Source organism: Alosa pseudoharengus, unplaced genomic scaffold (assembly GCF_046254945.1).
Source record: "Alosa pseudoharengus isolate Yale_2024_CS ecotype anadromous, Long Island Sound unplaced genomic scaffold, YU_APseudo_1.1 YU_APseudo_1.1_scf_17, whole genome shotgun sequence".
Lineage (NCBI taxonomy): Eukaryota > Metazoa > Chordata > Actinopteri > Clupeiformes > Clupeidae > Alosa > Alosa pseudoharengus.
In genome coordinates this window covers 19,458,794-19,476,327 of record NW_027468640.1, presented here as the reverse complement: position 1 = coordinate 19,476,327, position 17,534 = coordinate 19,458,794, and the positions used below count along the sequence as shown (strand labels likewise).

The following is a 17,534-nucleotide window of genomic DNA, read 5'->3' as shown; positions in this document are numbered from 1 at the left end:
TGTGCAACTCTATTCGACACACCCATAAATCCTTCAGCCCCCCTACCCCCCCCCCCCACACACACACACAACTTTGGTGCTTCCCTAGCTTCTAGCTAGTGTATATCCTTAACAATGTGTAGATGCAGAATATTGTGTCCAATATTAGCTGTGCATAGTCCTATACACACCAATTGAGCCAACAAAAAATGCAAGAGACTTTGTGTAATTATTCCATATTTTGTGTAGTCATTCTATATAAGAACCCCTGACATACAAGCTAAATACAAACAAGAAACTTTAGTGTTACCTTTCATTTGAGACTATGATTATGCTTCTACACCAAGGGGTTCATAAACACCAAGCCTTTTATTGTCAGTATCCATTTTGGGTAACCAAAAGTCCTATGGGGAGTCTCCATTGGGCATTTTGCAAAGCGCATGGACATACCTTTACAAATTCATCTCTCATTCATTTCTTCTTCTATATTGATCCACTTTTACAAACAGCTTTACAAGACCTGGTGCTAGGGCTCAGTTGTGTTTCTCAAGTGACTTAGAGGACTGAAATGTGGTCAGTTCAAAGATATTTGTAATGGTAGAAAAAAAAAAAAAAATTCTAGCCTCTGTAACTCTGCCAGTACTTTTTTCTGATTGCCCTCTGAAGTAGGCACAGTGCAATTTCGGGGGGAAAAACCTGCAAATGGCTAAAGACATGGATTTAACAGTGACATGGAGGTGGGGATTTCACTACAACCATCATAGCACCCACCTGGGTGATGCATGCAGCTACCTTGCACCAGAATGCTCACCACACGCAGCTTGAGAGAAAGGGAACTACAGTTAACCCTTGTAAGGTGTTTTCATATTTTTGTTACTGAGCCGATGTTCCCGGGTCTGGTGGACCCACTACATTATTAGGCTTTTAAATCAATACAGCCATAACAATTTATGTAAAAATACTTAATACAGATAATTACTTTAGCTCAATTACCAATGATATAGACATCATTTATGGTTCATATTTGCCATTTACCCCTGTGAGATCACATTAATATTTATAATCAGTGTGTGTTCCACTGCTATACTAGCCTGGCTCCGCCCTCCTACGTACTTCCACTCAATTTTAATTTTCCTTCGTGAAAGAGTCTGTATAATTCCTGCTAAAGTGGAACTAAATTTGATTAGGAAAGGAACCGTGTTAAGTTCGCAGTAGTTTAGTTTTAAGCTATAAATCCATGGATCCTGGATAAAGAGGAAAGACATGCATTGGGACAACTCCTAACAGCAGAGCTAGCTGTGGGGCGGGGGTCAGGGTATAATAGCACAATAGCAGGCTACCAAGATGCATTGTTATACATGTTGCAGCCTAATACTTATTCCAGTATCATGTCCTACTGTAATGCATGTCCTGCATGTAATTTTTCTAGTCCATCGAGAGTAGATGTGTATGTGTGCGAGACAAAAAGAGAAAACAGTCTGAGACCAAGAAATATAAAAATATACCTCGGCCTCTTTCCCCACCTAAAAATGTAAAGTTAACCTACAGTATATGCTTGCGGTACATTTAGGATCTTCAATTCATATTTCCGCACCCAAGATGGAATTTCACCTAGATTGACAGATTGAGTCGGACTCCACTGACCAAAAAGCCAAAAAATAGAGACACAGTAGATGAGAATCATTTATTAAAAAGGCTTAACAATTTAGTTCTAAAATTATCAAATAAAAAAGAAATTCCTCACACAATAAAAAGAAAATCTACAAATCTCTTTACAACACACCATACATTTTGTACTTTAAAGAAAACAAAGATGTTAAAGGCTTAGCTTCATTTTAAGACATCAGATTGATAAAAATGAGGCAAACAAATACAAAAAATACAAAACTTCATTAACTATGCGCATGCACCGGCTCTAAGAATGAAATTGCAAGTTTGTTTTTTATTTTCTGCACAAGATTACTTTTCCAATGCTCAGTTTTCAAAACACTACATAACTGTATAAAAACTCCAGCTCCAGCCTCATAAGTATAAAAAACAAACAGACAAAAAAAAAAATCTTTCAAAGGTTATATACAAAAGGAAGAGCGAGAGGGAGAAGGGGGGGGTCTACAGTGTCTCAGAGCTGCCAAACAGTGCATACACACATCTCTTTCTGCTCATATGAAAGAGGAAGCCAAAGCAGTTATTGGTTCCTGTGATTTTTAAGGCAGAAATGCATACTTGCAGTGCATTCCGAAAACAAATGAGCAAAAACAATACCAGCAGATGCCTTGAGCCGCTACTTTTTTGTTTTTGTTTCACAGACTGACCTCCCTGCCATGTCAGCTGGAGACAACAGCCAATGCTACATGGGGTTGCTAGTGTGTGTTGCATAATGTTAGGAGTGTGTATGTGGTGTGGTTGAGTGGATGTTGTGTAGTCATGACAACTTAAATGTCACTGGTCACAATGACATGGTGACCACAAGGGAGGTGTTTTTGGCACTCCTAACAACCAAACCAACAGTTAATCACACACACTTATGCACACAAGGCTACATGGAGTAGTTCATTTTGCTTGTTACCATGTAGGAGATACAAAAAGGATATAATACCATGTTGTTCTGCTTCCTGACAGTTTATGGAAGATGTCCACCTTATCTCCTTCACATTTTCACAACAGTTTCCTCCGCAGTGCATAGTGTCATCCCGTTGGAGGGGGAGCGAGGGAGTATCGTGGGTGGAACCATTTTAAGTGATCATGCTTCTGAGAATCCACAGTCATTTACAGGGTGAGAATAAAACAGCTGATGCTTAAAAAAAACAGGTTGCACAATCAGTTAGCGGAGATATTTTTTGAAAATGTTGAAACATACAGAATAAGTAGTACAGACGAAACGCTGCAAGACATTCAAGCCTCGCTCCACAGCAAAGAACGGGGTGGGGGGTACAACTTTGACAGCCCTCTTGGTCAGTGTGAAAACTGGTGAGACACAGTCCCGACGGACCGATGATATGATGGAGCACTTTTGAGTGTCTGATGATTGTTCAAACTCCTTCGATTGAAAAAAAATGTAAAGAAAAATAAAACAAAACAAGGTAACTCCCCACGCAGAGGTCACTCAACGCGATTGTTATTAACCTTATCCTTATGAAGCATGATATTAAGCGTAGGCGCCTTTACAGATTTTTTTTTCCAAAATAGCATTCACAGTTTCCAGGTAGTGTCAAAGAGATGTGTAGTGGAAGTCCAGCTTGATCCAAAAAGTGTCATTACACACTAAATACGTTTCTGAATAAGGAAATTGCAGAATGGTAAACAGTATAAGCAGTTGGCAGATTTCTTCAAAGGGTATAGGGTATTGTTGATTTAATGTGCTTTGTGATTTCCTTTATTGGTGTTTTAGTGTTGGAATTACAGTGATGTCAGTCAGCATAGAGAAAATGCACTAAAACCGTTCAGTCTTCGTGTCGCCTGGAAAAGGTAAAATCTGAAGACACTAAGGAGCAAACTATGAGCTTATGGAGATTCTCCAGATCAGCTGGAGAGACTTAAAAAAAACGGTCCCCTGTAAAGGGAGAAAGTCACTGGAAGATAAAAAAAATGAAGAAATAAAATCTATGAGAAATGATGTGATGTTAAATCGGAGCTGAAGAGTGGTTCTATCCCTCTACATCCACTCTCATTTCCTCCTTTCTTTGTCGTCACTTTACGCCAACTTCACTCCTCCAACGTCTGACTCTTTTTTACTCATCAGCTCTCTCCATCCACCCCTCAATCTTGTGACGATCTTCTCCTTCCTTTTTCTTTCTCTCTCTCTCTCACTCACTCACTCTCTTTCTTTCTCGGTCTCAAACAGAGGTTTCGGACTGCAGCCGCATCACAAACTTGTGACTCTTGGGGTCGATGAACTCCTCCCCCAGGTTGAGGAAAGGGAGCGGCGTCACTGTGACGACCAAGGCAAAGTCGAGGCGTCGCAGCGAGAAGACTTGGCCCTGGCGCAGGGCGCTGGTTACCGGCTCCTCGCTCACCAGCGTCCACTGGCGCCCTCTGCCGTTCTCACGCTGGTACTGCAGGGTGGGCCCAGGGCTGAGGTACCGCTCCAGGAATGCCTGAGAGAGGGAGAGAGAGGTAAAGACGTACAGTAAATCCTGCAATGTTGTGGGTACTCGGTAATAATAAAAAAACAAGTTCATTCGAAATGATAACTCAGGTAGACCAGAATCCTATTTCAAAAACAAGTTATCTATTACTACTCCGGGATCATGCACGCATGGCATCTATCTGGTGGCGATGTTGTACATCAGCCACCAAAAACAGCTTTTTGTCATCATTTGGCACGTTTGTCTCTTAATACTTATAATAAAACACTGCTGATAAAAGTGGAAATATAGCATTCACACGATCAACATACTGTAACTGTAGATCAAATGTTTTTTTTTAATGTCTTGTACAAGCAAATGCCTTTCCAATGATCATTGCGAAATCTCTCTGCATGTTTTATCTCTATCTTAAGGAAGTTGTGTAATTTATGTACTGCAGCACTCCTCTTTAACTTCCTCTTGGATGATGTTTTACTCAACCAGACTTGTTACCAGAGTCACAAATGGGTGACTGACAAGCACGCTATGATAGCTCGTTCAGCCTAGGAAGAAAAAAAAAAAAAAAAAAAAAAATATTGCTTTTTTTTCCCCCCTACTGTCACTTGTTTCCCCCTACCAACGCTTCCCCCTACCGTCTGTGAGCGGAAAAACCAGCCTTGCAACTTTGGTCCGGCGAGTCAGCCTCAAGAGTCTTGCGGTCTCGCTAGATGGACGACAGCAGGCTAAGTAAAATAGCGATGTTTCAAAGCTAAAGTTCATCAGAATCTTGGGATATGCCCGCTTGACAACGGGAGAGATAGAACTAACGACTGGCCTTTGGCCGTAGCAACCATCCATTTAGAACTAGTAACGGCAGTTTGTCCTGCAAGTTGAGAAATTAGTTGATATGTGTCGGAAGAAATTAGTTCTACAAACAAGACAGTTTTAGCGATTAAAACGTTTAAATTGTAACAGGAAATGAACACACCGCAAGTGGCAACAGTGGAATAAGCGGGATAATGGACTCCACGGTGGTCTGTTCACAGAAGTTAATGCACTTATGAGCTTCGCGTTGGGGCCGTTTTACAACCTCGACCGTGCATTAACTTCTGTGAACAGACCACCGTGTCGTCCATTATCCCTTACATAATTCAGTTGGGCAGTGAGTGACTCGCTGGCTGCGTGTCCGCAGCTTGCGCTTTACCTTTGGCGTCATGTTGTGGGTGATGCAGAACTGCAGGTGGGCGATGATGCTCTCCATGCTATGGTAGGGCTGCTGGCGTGTGGTGCGCAGGTACTTCTGCATGGCCCGGGCCATAGGCGCGAAGATGGCCTGCGCCGCCTCCCGCGGGTCCATCACCTCGCGCGGGTGCTTGGGTGACGAGGCCGCAGGCTCGTCCTCCTGCAGCCGCTTGATGTGGGTGAAGGCTTCCTCTACTGCCACCACCAGTCTAGAAGGAGAAAGCAAAGTATAATTAAGTAAATTAAAGGAGAGGCTCAGAGGCGGTGATGAGTTAGCTACTTTAAATAAAAGAAAGTACAGTACTTTAAGATAGTTACAGGACAGTGGTGTTAATATTAACAAAAGGACTAGTGGTTGAGAGTGTTTGTTTAGAGGAAAACAGGAATCCAATTAATTCTGGTAATCAACACTAAAGATTTAATGAGGAAATACTTTATCGTAAAAGCACCATTTACCAGCCCTTTCGTTTGAAAATGTTTAATACTTCAAAATAAAATTTTTTTTTTTTTACATTTTTCAGTAGTCATAGGTGTGTAGATTTGAACCAAATCTGGTTTGGTTTTTACCGGGGCTTTTACTGCCTGAAATATACGATTTTGTTTAACACGCTTCAAATTCCACTGGAGCTCCAAGCGGATTTGTGCACGCAGCCTTACAAGACTGTTTACAGCTCTTCGAGTAATGGTAAAATGTCATTTTTGGTACATAGCTAATTTAGATACACTTATGGTGTTGGTGCTTGCGTTTCTTTAGGAATCCGCCGTCTTGGTTTGTATAGAAATTAATATTAAGTGACACATGTGCGGAAGAGGTCGGAAATACGGGACGGTAGGTAATAGGTGACCTTGCAGGTTATCTAGACCCTTATGTGTGCAGATATATGTGCCCAGACATAGCAGAGACACATTTACTTTTAAAAAACAATGATACGTGATACAATGATGGCGTTTCCTTCTCAGTGTATAGATGTTACCCTAACTGCAGTGCCTAGAAACTGAAGCAACTGCCTTTAACAGTGTATAGAAGATGAAAAAAAACTCAAGGCGGAGGAGCACTCTTGTAGTGTGGCCCAATTTCACATCAGAACAGCCCTCACACAAACAGGTACAAGCATGTAGACCCAAGTACTCCACCACAAAACACCCGCAGACACACACACACGCAAACACACACACCCGCAGACACACACACACACACACCTGGCCTTGCGCTTGCGGACGCGGCGCTCCATCTCAGCCTCCTCGTAGTAGTACTCATTATGGGAATTGTCCCGCCTCCGTGCTGCAGCTGCGATCATGGCCCGCGACTGGCCAGTTGAGTTATTGGTGCTGTTCTCTGTCAATCAATACGAGAACGGCGCAATCAATGGCATGGACCCAAGGGAATTACACAGGATTGATACTGCACTTTCACAGACAATGACAAGGGGCGAGGGTGACAAAGAGGCCAACGAGCCAGAAAAGGTCAGACAAAGGGGAAGACAGCAAAGAGAGAGTGGGAGAGGGAGGGAGAGAGAGAAACAGACCGATATAGAATGAAGGTGGAATTGAGAGTACTTCAGATGGACAAAGACAGAGAGATGCAGACGTCTGGATGAATTAGGGAACATGTGGAGGCGGACAGACATGAATTCAACTCTCACCTTCTCCAAGTGAGTAGACTTTGAAGCCAGACATCTTTTTCGAGAGGATTGACTTGGGCAGGTTGAGCAACGCCGGATTGTAGACAGGGAAGTCGCTGTAGTACTGGTCAAGGACCCACACAGCTGCACGCTGGATACTACAAACAAACAAACAAACAAACAAATAAAATGTCAGGTGTTCATTTGCATTAGTGTCAGCCATCTTAATCATCCTCAGCATCTACAGCCCACAGTGGAGTGTCAAGCCCACAGTAAAGCTCAAGAAGAACCAATTGGCATTCTTCATTTTTACATTGACAATAACATACTTATATATTTAATCAGAGATAATCTATCAGAGTTGAGAATTATTTCTGCCCAGAAAATGAATTATCAGCAATATCTACTTAATTTAAAAGTAATTTCAAAAAGTGGAAAAGCCCAATGAGAAGCTTCGAAGTTATGGCATTGCTTCCACCTAGTGGTAAAACTGGAGGACAGCAACATAACTGTTAAAACCCCATGAATAGCCAACAAGCAATCATCAAACAGCTAGGCTGTAGGAATTTCACTGCCAGTTAGAAATAGGCTAGTTTACTGTGAACTGTGCTTTCTAAACTGGTTGTTTCAACAGTTTAAGAGTAAGACACAGCTGTGTGTCAACTTAAATGTGAATACAGTCATGAGGAAGGTTTGGTTGATTTGCTGCAAAACAATCAGAAAACCAGTGGCACGATTTGAACATACATGGGAGCTGCCAACTAAGGACCTAATAGGTCAATGTTAATGTTAAACTCACAAGACAGCAATTAACAGTCTATGTGACAATACCAATGTTTTCCCATAAGATAATTAATTTATTACTAATTGTGTATCAAGCTTATATAAAACAAAGTAATTAATATTTGATGTAAGATAATTACTTTACTACTAATTGCTCATTGATTACTTTGTGTAGCTAATTCATTGATCGGCGATGAGGATGCTGTTGGTAAGGTTTGTGATTGCTGAGGTCTGACTCTGAGCACAGTGATCTCAGGAGACTGATCAAGACACCAGACACCCCCACACGAGGGCATATCCAATGACCGCACAATCTCAAGAGAGACCAAACAATGAGATCAGAGGTCTTTGCCAAGACCTGCCCTTTTCTTCGCCGTTACCAAAGAGACAAACATACAAACACAAACCAGGAAATGTGTATTAACTTGGTGTCATATGAAACAACACAGCGGAAAAAAATAACTCCTTTTTTGGCTAATTACATCACGTCTGTGATGACCTTAGGAACTCAAACTTCTCACTTCTCCCTTGTTTTTCACCTGGACAGCCGGTCGAAATAAACTTGCCATCTGCCCTCTGTCCACACCGACACCAATTTGTGTTAGATAAGTGTCTGGCACCAACACTTTTACTTCATTTCTTTGTAATTTCTTTGCCTGCATAGTTTCTCAAATCACCAGGTCTGGTCTGCATGATTGTAAAGTATGACCCAATTTCATTCTCTCTCCCTCTCCCTCTACCCAGCTCCTATCTAACTACACAAATACCTACATTCTTTAGCAGCACTGTAGCAGCTAGCTACACACATACCTCACAAACACACACAGACATGGTTAGCAGCACAGTAGCAGCTAGCTACACAAATACCTCACAAACACACACAGACATGGTTAGCAGCACAGTAGCAGCTAGCTACACAAATACCTCACAAACACACACAGACATGGTTAGCAGCACAGTAGCAGCTAGCTACACAAATACCTCACAAACACACACAGACATGGTTAGCAGCACAGTAGCAGCTAGCTACACAAATACCTCACAAACACACACAGACATGGTTAGCACTGTAGCAGCTTGCCCCACTGGTGGCAGGCAGGCAGGCAGACAGGCATGCACACGGGCCCGCAAGCACACACAACAGTCTAACACAAATCTTATTTTGTGTCCCCTCCAACATTCACACTCATATTTTTACCCATTCAACATAAATGCACACTGCTTCTATTGTTACCACACACACACACACACACACAGAGAGAGCAATTTTGGCCCGTTTTAGTCAGACCCAACAATCTGTACAATTGGACCAAATTCCCGTCCGATTCGTCATGCAGTTTGAGCTGGCTCGCGAAGACCAGCGACCAGCACTGGACCAATCTAGTTGGATTTCTGGCATGTCACTCTTCACACACGCACACACACAAAGACACACACACACACAAAATCCTCCCTGGCTCACCTGAGGTGTCCGACGTTGTAGAAGCGACTGGCTCCGTCGGTGGTGCGGACGACCTTGAGGCAGAAGGCCGGCTGCAGCTGCCGGACCTCCAGCAGCACCAGCGCCAGGTACTGGATGAAGAGCAGCGCGTCCACCAGCGAGGCCGCGTAGCCCACGATGCCCCGGTAGTCGCGCTCGCGCGGCTCCAGCACGCGCACGCCGTAGAAGAGCCAGTAGGACGCCACGAAGAGGAAGAGGAGCGCGGCCAGGAGGCCGCGGAAGACAAAGAGCCGCGGCAGCGAGGCGCGGGGCGGACGCAGGAAGAGCGCCCACGACGAGAGCGCCAGGACCAGGAGCTTGAAGGCCAGCGAGACGTAGAGGCCCTCGCAAGGCACGCCGCAGGGCTCCAGCTGGTCGCGCCACAGCAGCTGCGGGAGGAGGAGGAAGGCGAGGGGGGTGAGGAGAGCGAAGAGGCCCAGAGCGCCGCTCAGGGCCGGCCCGGCGAAGCGCCGGCACTCCAGCGGCGAAGAGTCCTCGAGCTCCTTGGAGGCGCGCGTCAGGTCCTCGTTGGAGACGCTGTGCTCCGACGTGCCGGTGACCACCGTGGTGGTCTCGCCCCAGTTGTCATCCTGATGGGCAGAGAGGAAGGAGATATTATATAGAGTTATCCTCGTGGAGAGTATTAATATCCTTTTCTGATTGGCTGGTGGGGTGGGGTGGGGGGTATCGGGACACCTTAGCTAAGCTAACTACCTAGCGCCATCACGGTCAGTAACGAAAGAAAGTCGGGTGCTTTTTAAACTGAACCACAAGTTTCCTAACCTGACTCTCGCCAGATGAATTTCGTTCCGCCTAGCTCCACTCATCCATCTGGGATCGATCCATTGGAGTGGTGCTTCAGAAGGCTGGGCGTTATTAAAAAATCCTTGCATAAGATTGGATAAGCCACTTGTCTGTCATCTATTGACGTGCTACTTCAACCACTCACATTGAAGCCAACCCGTGACGCTGAGAACAGTCTCACAGTTGCTTCTACGCTACGTCACATCTATGAAACTCCCGCCCTGCGTCCTGATTGGTTCTACCATAAAATCTGGTGCAGAAATCCCTCTCAATGGAACCGATCCCAGATGGATGTGAGTGGAGCTAGGCGGAGCTAGGCGCAACGAAATTCATCTGGCGAGAGTCAGGTTACAAGTTTCCTTTGTGTGCTACAAATCCATGAAAAATCCATGACTTTTGCCTATGTACATAATACTGTATATGAGTAGCAACCGGGGAATAAGCAGGATAACGCCCTTCGAGGTGTCCCGATATATGGAGTTAATGGACGAGGCGTGGTGTTCTTCATCTCGCCTATTAATTCCTTATATCGGGACACCTTGGCAGCCATTACCCCTTACATAAAGGGGGAGAGAGAGAGGAGCAGGGGGGGCATAATTGAAGAAGTAGGAGAGGAGAGGGATTGGGACAGATAAAGTGGCACACATATACAGACAGTGAGAGAAGAGACCCACATAGATGAAAGGAGAGATAAACAGAGAGAGAGAGAGATGAAGCACTTGGAGAGAGGAGGAGAGAAGTGGGGGATGGGAGAGAGTGAGAGAGAGAGAGATGTGAAGTACACTGAAAAACAGAGAGGGATAAAGTGATAGAAGAATGGAAGAATGGATTTGTATGGGGGAAGGTAGAGACAGAGCGAGTAAAAGAAAAGCGAGATGGCGGAAAATGAAGACAAGGGAGAAGAGGGGGTACATCAGGAAATGGCAACAAGAAAGAAGGAATGGGGTAAAACGGATAGAGATGAAAGAGGGATGGGGTAAAACGCACAGATAAAAGGCGGGGAAAGATAAGAGAGGGGGAAGGGAGAAGAGAGAAAGAGGAAATAATTAATTAGCATCGCTCCAGGTCTTAACATGATCCTGCATATTAAAGAAAGGATTTTGAGCGAAGGAAACAAAAAATCAGAATGGTGCGTAACCGTAATCATGATTAATCTGATTATATTTTTTCTTACCTTAAAGATAAGCTTTAAATCTCTAGCAAAATGCTTAGTTCTCTAGAAAAGGCTCCTTATATTTTCCTATCAATGTTAAGTTATTTACTTTCATGCCATTGGCCTTCGCAAACCAGTTCAACCTAAATCTGACCTCCCTTCCAGTGCAAGTGGCTGGATGATTTGATGACATTGACGATTGATGTGATTTGATATGTGAGTTTTAACTGGGACAACTCAAGGCTGGCTGTGGGTCTTATGACAGTTGAGTCATAGTAAGGCCATTGGCCAGCTAACTGAATTATGTCTCGCTGGAATGGAAGACATGTACACCTGATGCCCCTGAGAATCTGTGACGAATTAGAACATGGCACACACATGCATACTTTAAATGCGCACACACACACAGCCGAGGCGCCAGCATCCGAACATGTTCGGTCACGCTTTTAACAAGGCTTCACTGTAGATTCCTTGAATACCATACACAAAATCACACACACACAGAGAGACGATTCAGCGATTAAAACTCTGATACTCCATGAAACTCGGAGCCTCCATCTGAACACAAGATCAGCCCTAGCATATCAGCGTCTCCGCTGTACGAGAGTCACCCAACAGAGCCTTTGCCCCGACATAAAGCTTTCACACCGGCAGACTGCCATCTATGCTCCCAGAGAGAGCGACAGAGATTAATGAAGTGGCGCAGGAGATTAATGATCTGTGCCGATATAAAAAGACTTCCTAAAAAGAGAATGACACAGAATAGAAGAAAGAAGGGATTGAGAGTGGAGAGAGTCTGAAGGAAAGAGGGAGGGAGGAAGGGATGACAGTGGAGGAGGAGAGGGAGGAGAGGAGGCGGAGAGAGGAGGAAATGAGGCAATAACGATTAAGGAAAGATAAAAAATGAGTGACATTAGGAACACAGGCTGGAGCGTGCACTGCTCAATTAGAGGAGGAGGGAGATTTATTAGTTTGGATGGAAAAACAGACGGGATGGAGTAGGAATGCGAGAGAGAAAGAGAGAGAAAGAGAGAGAGAGAGAGAGAGAGAGAGAGAGAAGAGAACAGAGAGAGAGAGAGAAAGGATGAACTCCAGGGGGGTTTAAAGCCTGATTTTTCCATCTCTCTCTTTCTCCTTATTAAGAGACGCATCTGGTTGGAAATTTCATGGGCCAGAGTGCTTCTTGATTATATTTGCGAAGACACTCATGCAGAGGAAACAAGGCAAAAGTAAAGGAGAGGCACTGGTTTGCCTACAAACATGAGAGACAGTGTATGTGTGTTAGTGTGTGTGTGTGTGTATGTACAGTATGTGTCTGTGTATGTGTATGTGTATGGGTGTGTGCAGATGCGTGTGCCTGTGTCAGTGTGTGAACATGTCTCAAACTATCCACCTCTAACAATACGTGGGTGTGTGACCCAAATTTCTCTCAAGTCAGCACTTCCCCAGCAGGGTCTGGTGTCTGACAGGATTATAACACCATGTCCAGCCACCACACTCTCTTGGTGTGAGCGCTGGCCTACTTAAGACGTCGAAGCATCCTTACCCGGTCATCTCCACGGGTCGACTCTGTGTCCAGCAGGGGCTCTCCGGGAGCCTGGATAGTGACAGATTTGTCACCACGGCTACTGCTGTCTCGGCTCTTTGAGCGATGCCGGTCCCTCCGATCCCTGCAACATACGATGCACGCGCACACACACACACACAGAGAGAGGGAGAATACAGAGAGAGAGAGAGAGAGAGAGAGAGAGAGAGAGAGATAGGTGAGTACTTATAAATATAAACCACTGTGCAAGGATACATGAAATGAGTGCATTCGCTCGTGTGTGTGTGTGTGAATATGCAACTGATCTTGTTTAAGTTACAGCCAGTTGTTTGGATGTGGTGTTGTGGGTTTTACTGCCTTCACGTTAATTTGGGCATGCTTCTGTGCAAATCTACACACACATAAAGACTCTTTCTCACACACACACACACACACACACACACAGACACAAACACACCTGTGTTTGCGGGAGCTCCGCGAGTGGGACGACTTGTAGGAGTAGCCCGAGTACTGCGACTCGTTGTCCATGTCTGGGGCTGGTGGGCGGGGTTTGTGGGCCCCTCCTCCCCCCGTGCCACCTCCGGCTCCGCCCAGCTGACTCTTGCGCTCGCTCAGGGATTTGGAGGAGAGAGCTAACGGCAGCTTCAGTAACTCCACCTTACTCCTGAGAGAATCTATCTTGGAGGCTGGATGAGAAGAGATGGAGAAGAGCTGAGGGGTGGGAAGAGGACGAGGAAGAGAGAGAGGGAGAGAGAGAGAGAGAGGGAGAGGGAGAGAGAGAGAGAGAGAGGGAGGTGTGGAGAGGAGTGAAGAGAGGGAGAGAGAGAGAGAGAGGGAAAGGGAGGTGTGGAGAGGAGTGAAGAGAGGGAGAGAGAGGGAGGTGTGGAGGAGTGAAGGGAAAAAGAGAGTGTGTGAGAGAAAGGGAGGAGTGAAGGAAGAGAGTTAAAGAAGGCAGGAGAAACAGAGAAAGAGAGACACGTGAAAATGGGGGAAATTACAAAAAATAATGTCAGAAAATGCATTCTTCAGTGACATTTGTGCAATACACCTCAAACGATTTATTCAATTTCATTTAAATTACTAATTTGTGTAGTTCAGAGAACCTTGCGGAATTGCTGGACGGCGATAGTTCGAAGAAAACAAGGAAGTTAGGAGCAAATGGGAATGCAATGGGAGTGCAAAATCATTATTTAATTCGCCTTCCAATCCCAATTTCTTACCTTTCCTGGATGTAAATCTTTTGTGCAGAGATGACTAAATGTGTTTTAACTAGTAGTCCCTTTACAACAATACATTCAGTTACTCAGTTTACATTATGTAGTCAAATGAATACGGTTTGAATACCTGTGACTGATAATGTAATGTAATGATTCCAAAGGCATTTCTCTACACATTTAATTGTATGACAATCCACCCAGCTTTATGGATTAACAGCCAGCTGGAACCCTTTCAGTAGGGGACCATCTCCAATTTATCCCCATCACCTCCTGACACACAAACACATGCTCAGAAGCCCTCTCTCCATCACACACTCACACTCACACACAAGGGAGAGAGAGAGAGAGAGAGAGAGAGAGAGAGAGAGAGAGAGAGAGAGAGAGAGAGAGAGAGAGAGAGAGAGAGAGAGAGAGAGAGAGAGAGAGAGAACACATTCCCCTGGCATGTCCTGTAGTCTCCGGGGCAACCGAGCTTGTCTGTTACTATAGGGATGAAAAGAGGGTATTGGAGATGGGAAAGGGGTGGGTCGTGTTTCTATGGTGACCCGACCTTTGACCCCAACATGACAACTTTCCTCTTCCTCGTGCAACCAAAACTCTGCAAAGATGCTGACATCTGATCATGTGTGTATGCATGTTTTTTTATGTGTTGAAGCTTTGCCAATTGTTAGGGAGGGCTAAAATACTCCTTACTATTTTAACAGAATAAAGGTCATTGTGTGTGTGTGTGTGTGTGGACATCTAGCATTTCAGTAAACATATCTCTAGATGAGGGAGAAATTAATTCTGCACATTTTGTGTCCACGTGCATATCTGGTGGTTTGGGCTGGTCTCCTTGCAAACAGGACAGAATGAGTCTTAATTCAATAACCCACTAATAAGAGGCCACCACTTCTCTTTCTATTTCAGAGTCCTTTTCTCACTCCATCTTTTGAAACTCACTCTCTCTACATCTGAAAATGAGTTTCATGTGAGTGCTGGGAATTGGTTTTCTGGTAAGGCCAACAAAGGAACGAAAACAAACATCCCCTGAGCCGCTCCACCTCTATCCCATTGACAATCCTGCTGAATAACTCATCTCCAGCTCTGAAACAGACGTTCTTGTCTTGCTGACTTCCAATTATTGCTTATGTCACCGCAGCGTCCAGCTGGAACTAACTGTGACTGCTTCCATACACCTCCAGGCACAGCTGAGAATTCCGCACTGCCATTAATGACATCACCGCACGAGAACCTGGGTGGCACTAGGGACCGACAGGGGTCACAATGGGTGGCAATGCGTCTCAGGCTAACCAAAGGTTACAACATTTGGACAGGAGGGGCAAAAAACAGCATACTGACAGCTGAACAAAGCTGTGGTTTCACAAATAGGTCTTTTTTTGAGGGGGGGGGGGGTTACTTATTGTAACAAAACCAGACTATTACCCCTGGTGTCAAACATGTAACATTTGGGAAACCGCTTCATGGGCTGCATTATGTGGTGTATGTAGGTGTGGCAATAGATGTGTTTTGTTGCTGGTGTCAGGTGTGTCTTACAATGCAACTATACTGTTACCTATTATTCAATGTCTTCTCTGACCCATTTGGCTGGACTATCCTATCCAGTCTGGAGAGTCTAATAAGATGTATTGAGGGAAAGAAAACCCCTGACCTATCCTTTAGGTAGCCTGGTAAGACTTAAAATATAATGGAAGAAATGGACACACTTGGACAATTATAGAATTAAGTATAGTAGCCACATTGCTAGCATTTATTTGGCTTATTATGGCAATACAATAGGCTAGTCCAATAGCCTACACTGCATTAATTCTTTAGTTCGTTTTAGGCATACAGTAATGGGCTGCTTGTCGTTAGTAAATGTGTGTGCTGCAGGCCTAAATGATTTTCTCTTAACAGTTCTAAAAGACTGACCAAAGCACACGGAACTGTGGGAGCACCAGACTTGCTCTCCATGGACGATCATCATTCTAATGAAAATCGAGCCCGAGGCTTCAAGGCCTTCACTTGGCTGACACAGTAACCCTAATCCCACTCGCCCACATTACAACAGTAGTCTAGGCTACAGGAGTAGCAACCAAGGGTAAAGGGGAAAGTGATCAATTTGTAAGTTTTCCATCTTGGCTACAGTAATTCCGACAGTAGGCTACTGGAAAAAGAAAAATGGCAGGCCAGACAATGCAACTGTAACATATTGTTACAAAGTATCGTTGGTCGGGCATGCTTCTCGGCACTTCATTTGCAAGTGACTGCTCCTAAATCAACATGAGAAGCAACAACTCTGGCAACACGTAGCCTATGAATGGGCCCACGGCCTAAGAATGCGTTAAGTTTTCTGACTGCCACTTCCTGATGCATAATTTACCAAAGGATATTGCAACTGAGTTATGGAAGAAGGTAGGCTAGGGTGAGAATATTGCCTATAGGGGGATAATTTGGTTAGACCAACGCGCTAAAAGAGGACATTTGCTGAGGCTTGATTATAATCTTCAATCCCACGTCTGTACTTCACTGAATTTGGTGTGATTTCCCCCTACAAACGGCTCAAACGCGAGTCCATTAGTGCCACCTTAGAGGATGAATATCCTATAATCACTCGTTTGAAACAGCGGTCTATATGAAGGAAACCGCTTTATCACAATATCGCCTACTAGACATCTTAAGTTGTATAGCCTACCCCATACCATAATATTTCATGCATTTGTTGTATAGTGAATCCATATCAATGGAAGGCACTTACCCTTTCTCCAAGTCGTTCTCCAGTCAATTGAGGGATAGTGCGGTTGCCACACAAAGAGGGATCCTAGCACAACTGTTGTGGCAAAAAAGGTTGAGGGAAAAATCTTTCTTTGGGAATTCGTTTTGCCGGGTAAATAGAAGCGTTGTAATTTTCAGTCGTTGCGCATTTACATCAAACCACATGCAAAAAATCTCCCAGATTCATCTACACAATACAAAGGCCATTATACGCATCCCAGTCTTGGTGTCCGCAGCGGTAGGCTACTCTGCCCAGAGTCCTGCTGCGTGTGTGAATACTATCATTCATCACCCAAATGCCTGCGAGACAGCGAACCGCTTTGCCGGTGAACAAAAAAATAGCTGGAAACGTGATTTGGAGTGCAATTTAGTGTGTTGGAATTTTGGTCACCTGAATTAAACCCACAAGCGATGTTGCCGAAATAGTTTAGGTTGTAAATTCCTCGTTAATGGCCGCAACAATACGTCGAGGGATTGGGTATATTCCTACTGATTCTTCCCAAAACTCGCACACTGCATGTCGAGGGCAGAGTGCAAAATGCCAAGGAAGCGCAGATCCAGTCTTCCTTTTGGTTGTGTTTCCAAACAGTGTAATTATGCGATACAAAAGTTCTGATTCTCGTCGACCAAATGGAGTCGGTTACCCCTCTATTATTATACAAACTCACATATTTCCGTCTCTGCTTCATTCAAACACAGGCTACAGCGCCTCCCAGCCCCCGATCAATGGCCCCTTCCTCCCCCACGCTTTCGCACAGTGCTCCGCCTCCAAAAACTCCTCACAGACAACTAACCCCCCTTTCCTCCCTCCCCTAACTCTTTTCAGTCTCGCGGCTCGCCCTTTCACAATACTGATATTGATCTTCACTTTCTAAGCCTTCCTCTGCCGA

The 17,534-nt window shown here is 44.6% G+C and overlaps 1 protein-coding gene across 1 annotated transcript; it reads right to left on the bottom strand.

Moving 5' to 3' along the window:
* Positions 1–1,842: 1,842 nt before the first annotated feature.
* On the bottom strand, positions 1,843–17,369 carry vangl2 (VANGL planar cell polarity protein 2). The gene is made up of 8 exons (XM_076288799.1): positions 16,628–17,369; positions 13,131–13,384; positions 12,674–12,797; positions 9,153–9,760; positions 6,929–7,065; positions 6,486–6,621; positions 5,248–5,494; positions 1,843–4,073 (listed from the first exon to the last, which is right to left on the bottom strand). Exons 2-8 carry the CDS (start codon positions 13,199–13,201, stop codon positions 3,813–3,815), a joined length of 1,584 nt encoding a protein of 527 aa, XP_076144914.1. The 5' UTR covers positions 13,202–13,384; positions 16,628–17,369; the 3' UTR covers positions 1,843–3,812.
* Between the last annotated feature and the right edge of the window lie 165 nt (positions 17,370–17,534).

What these genes read in the sequence shown, in the direction of transcription:
- vangl2 (XM_076288799.1), bottom strand. Translation starts at nt 13,201, where the DNA reads ATGGACAACGAGTCGCAGTACTCGGGCTACTCCTACAAGTCGTCCCAC. An exon ending in CGGAGCTCCCGCAAACACAG is followed by an intron (nt 12,798 to 13,130) that starts GTGTGTTTGTGT and finishes CGTATGTTGCAG; the next exon opens with GGATCGGAGGGACCGGCATC. An exon ending in AGTCTACTCACTTGGAGAAG is followed by an intron (nt 6,622 to 6,928) that starts GTGAGAGTTGAA and finishes ATTGATTGACAG; the next exon opens with AGAACAGCACCAATAACTCA.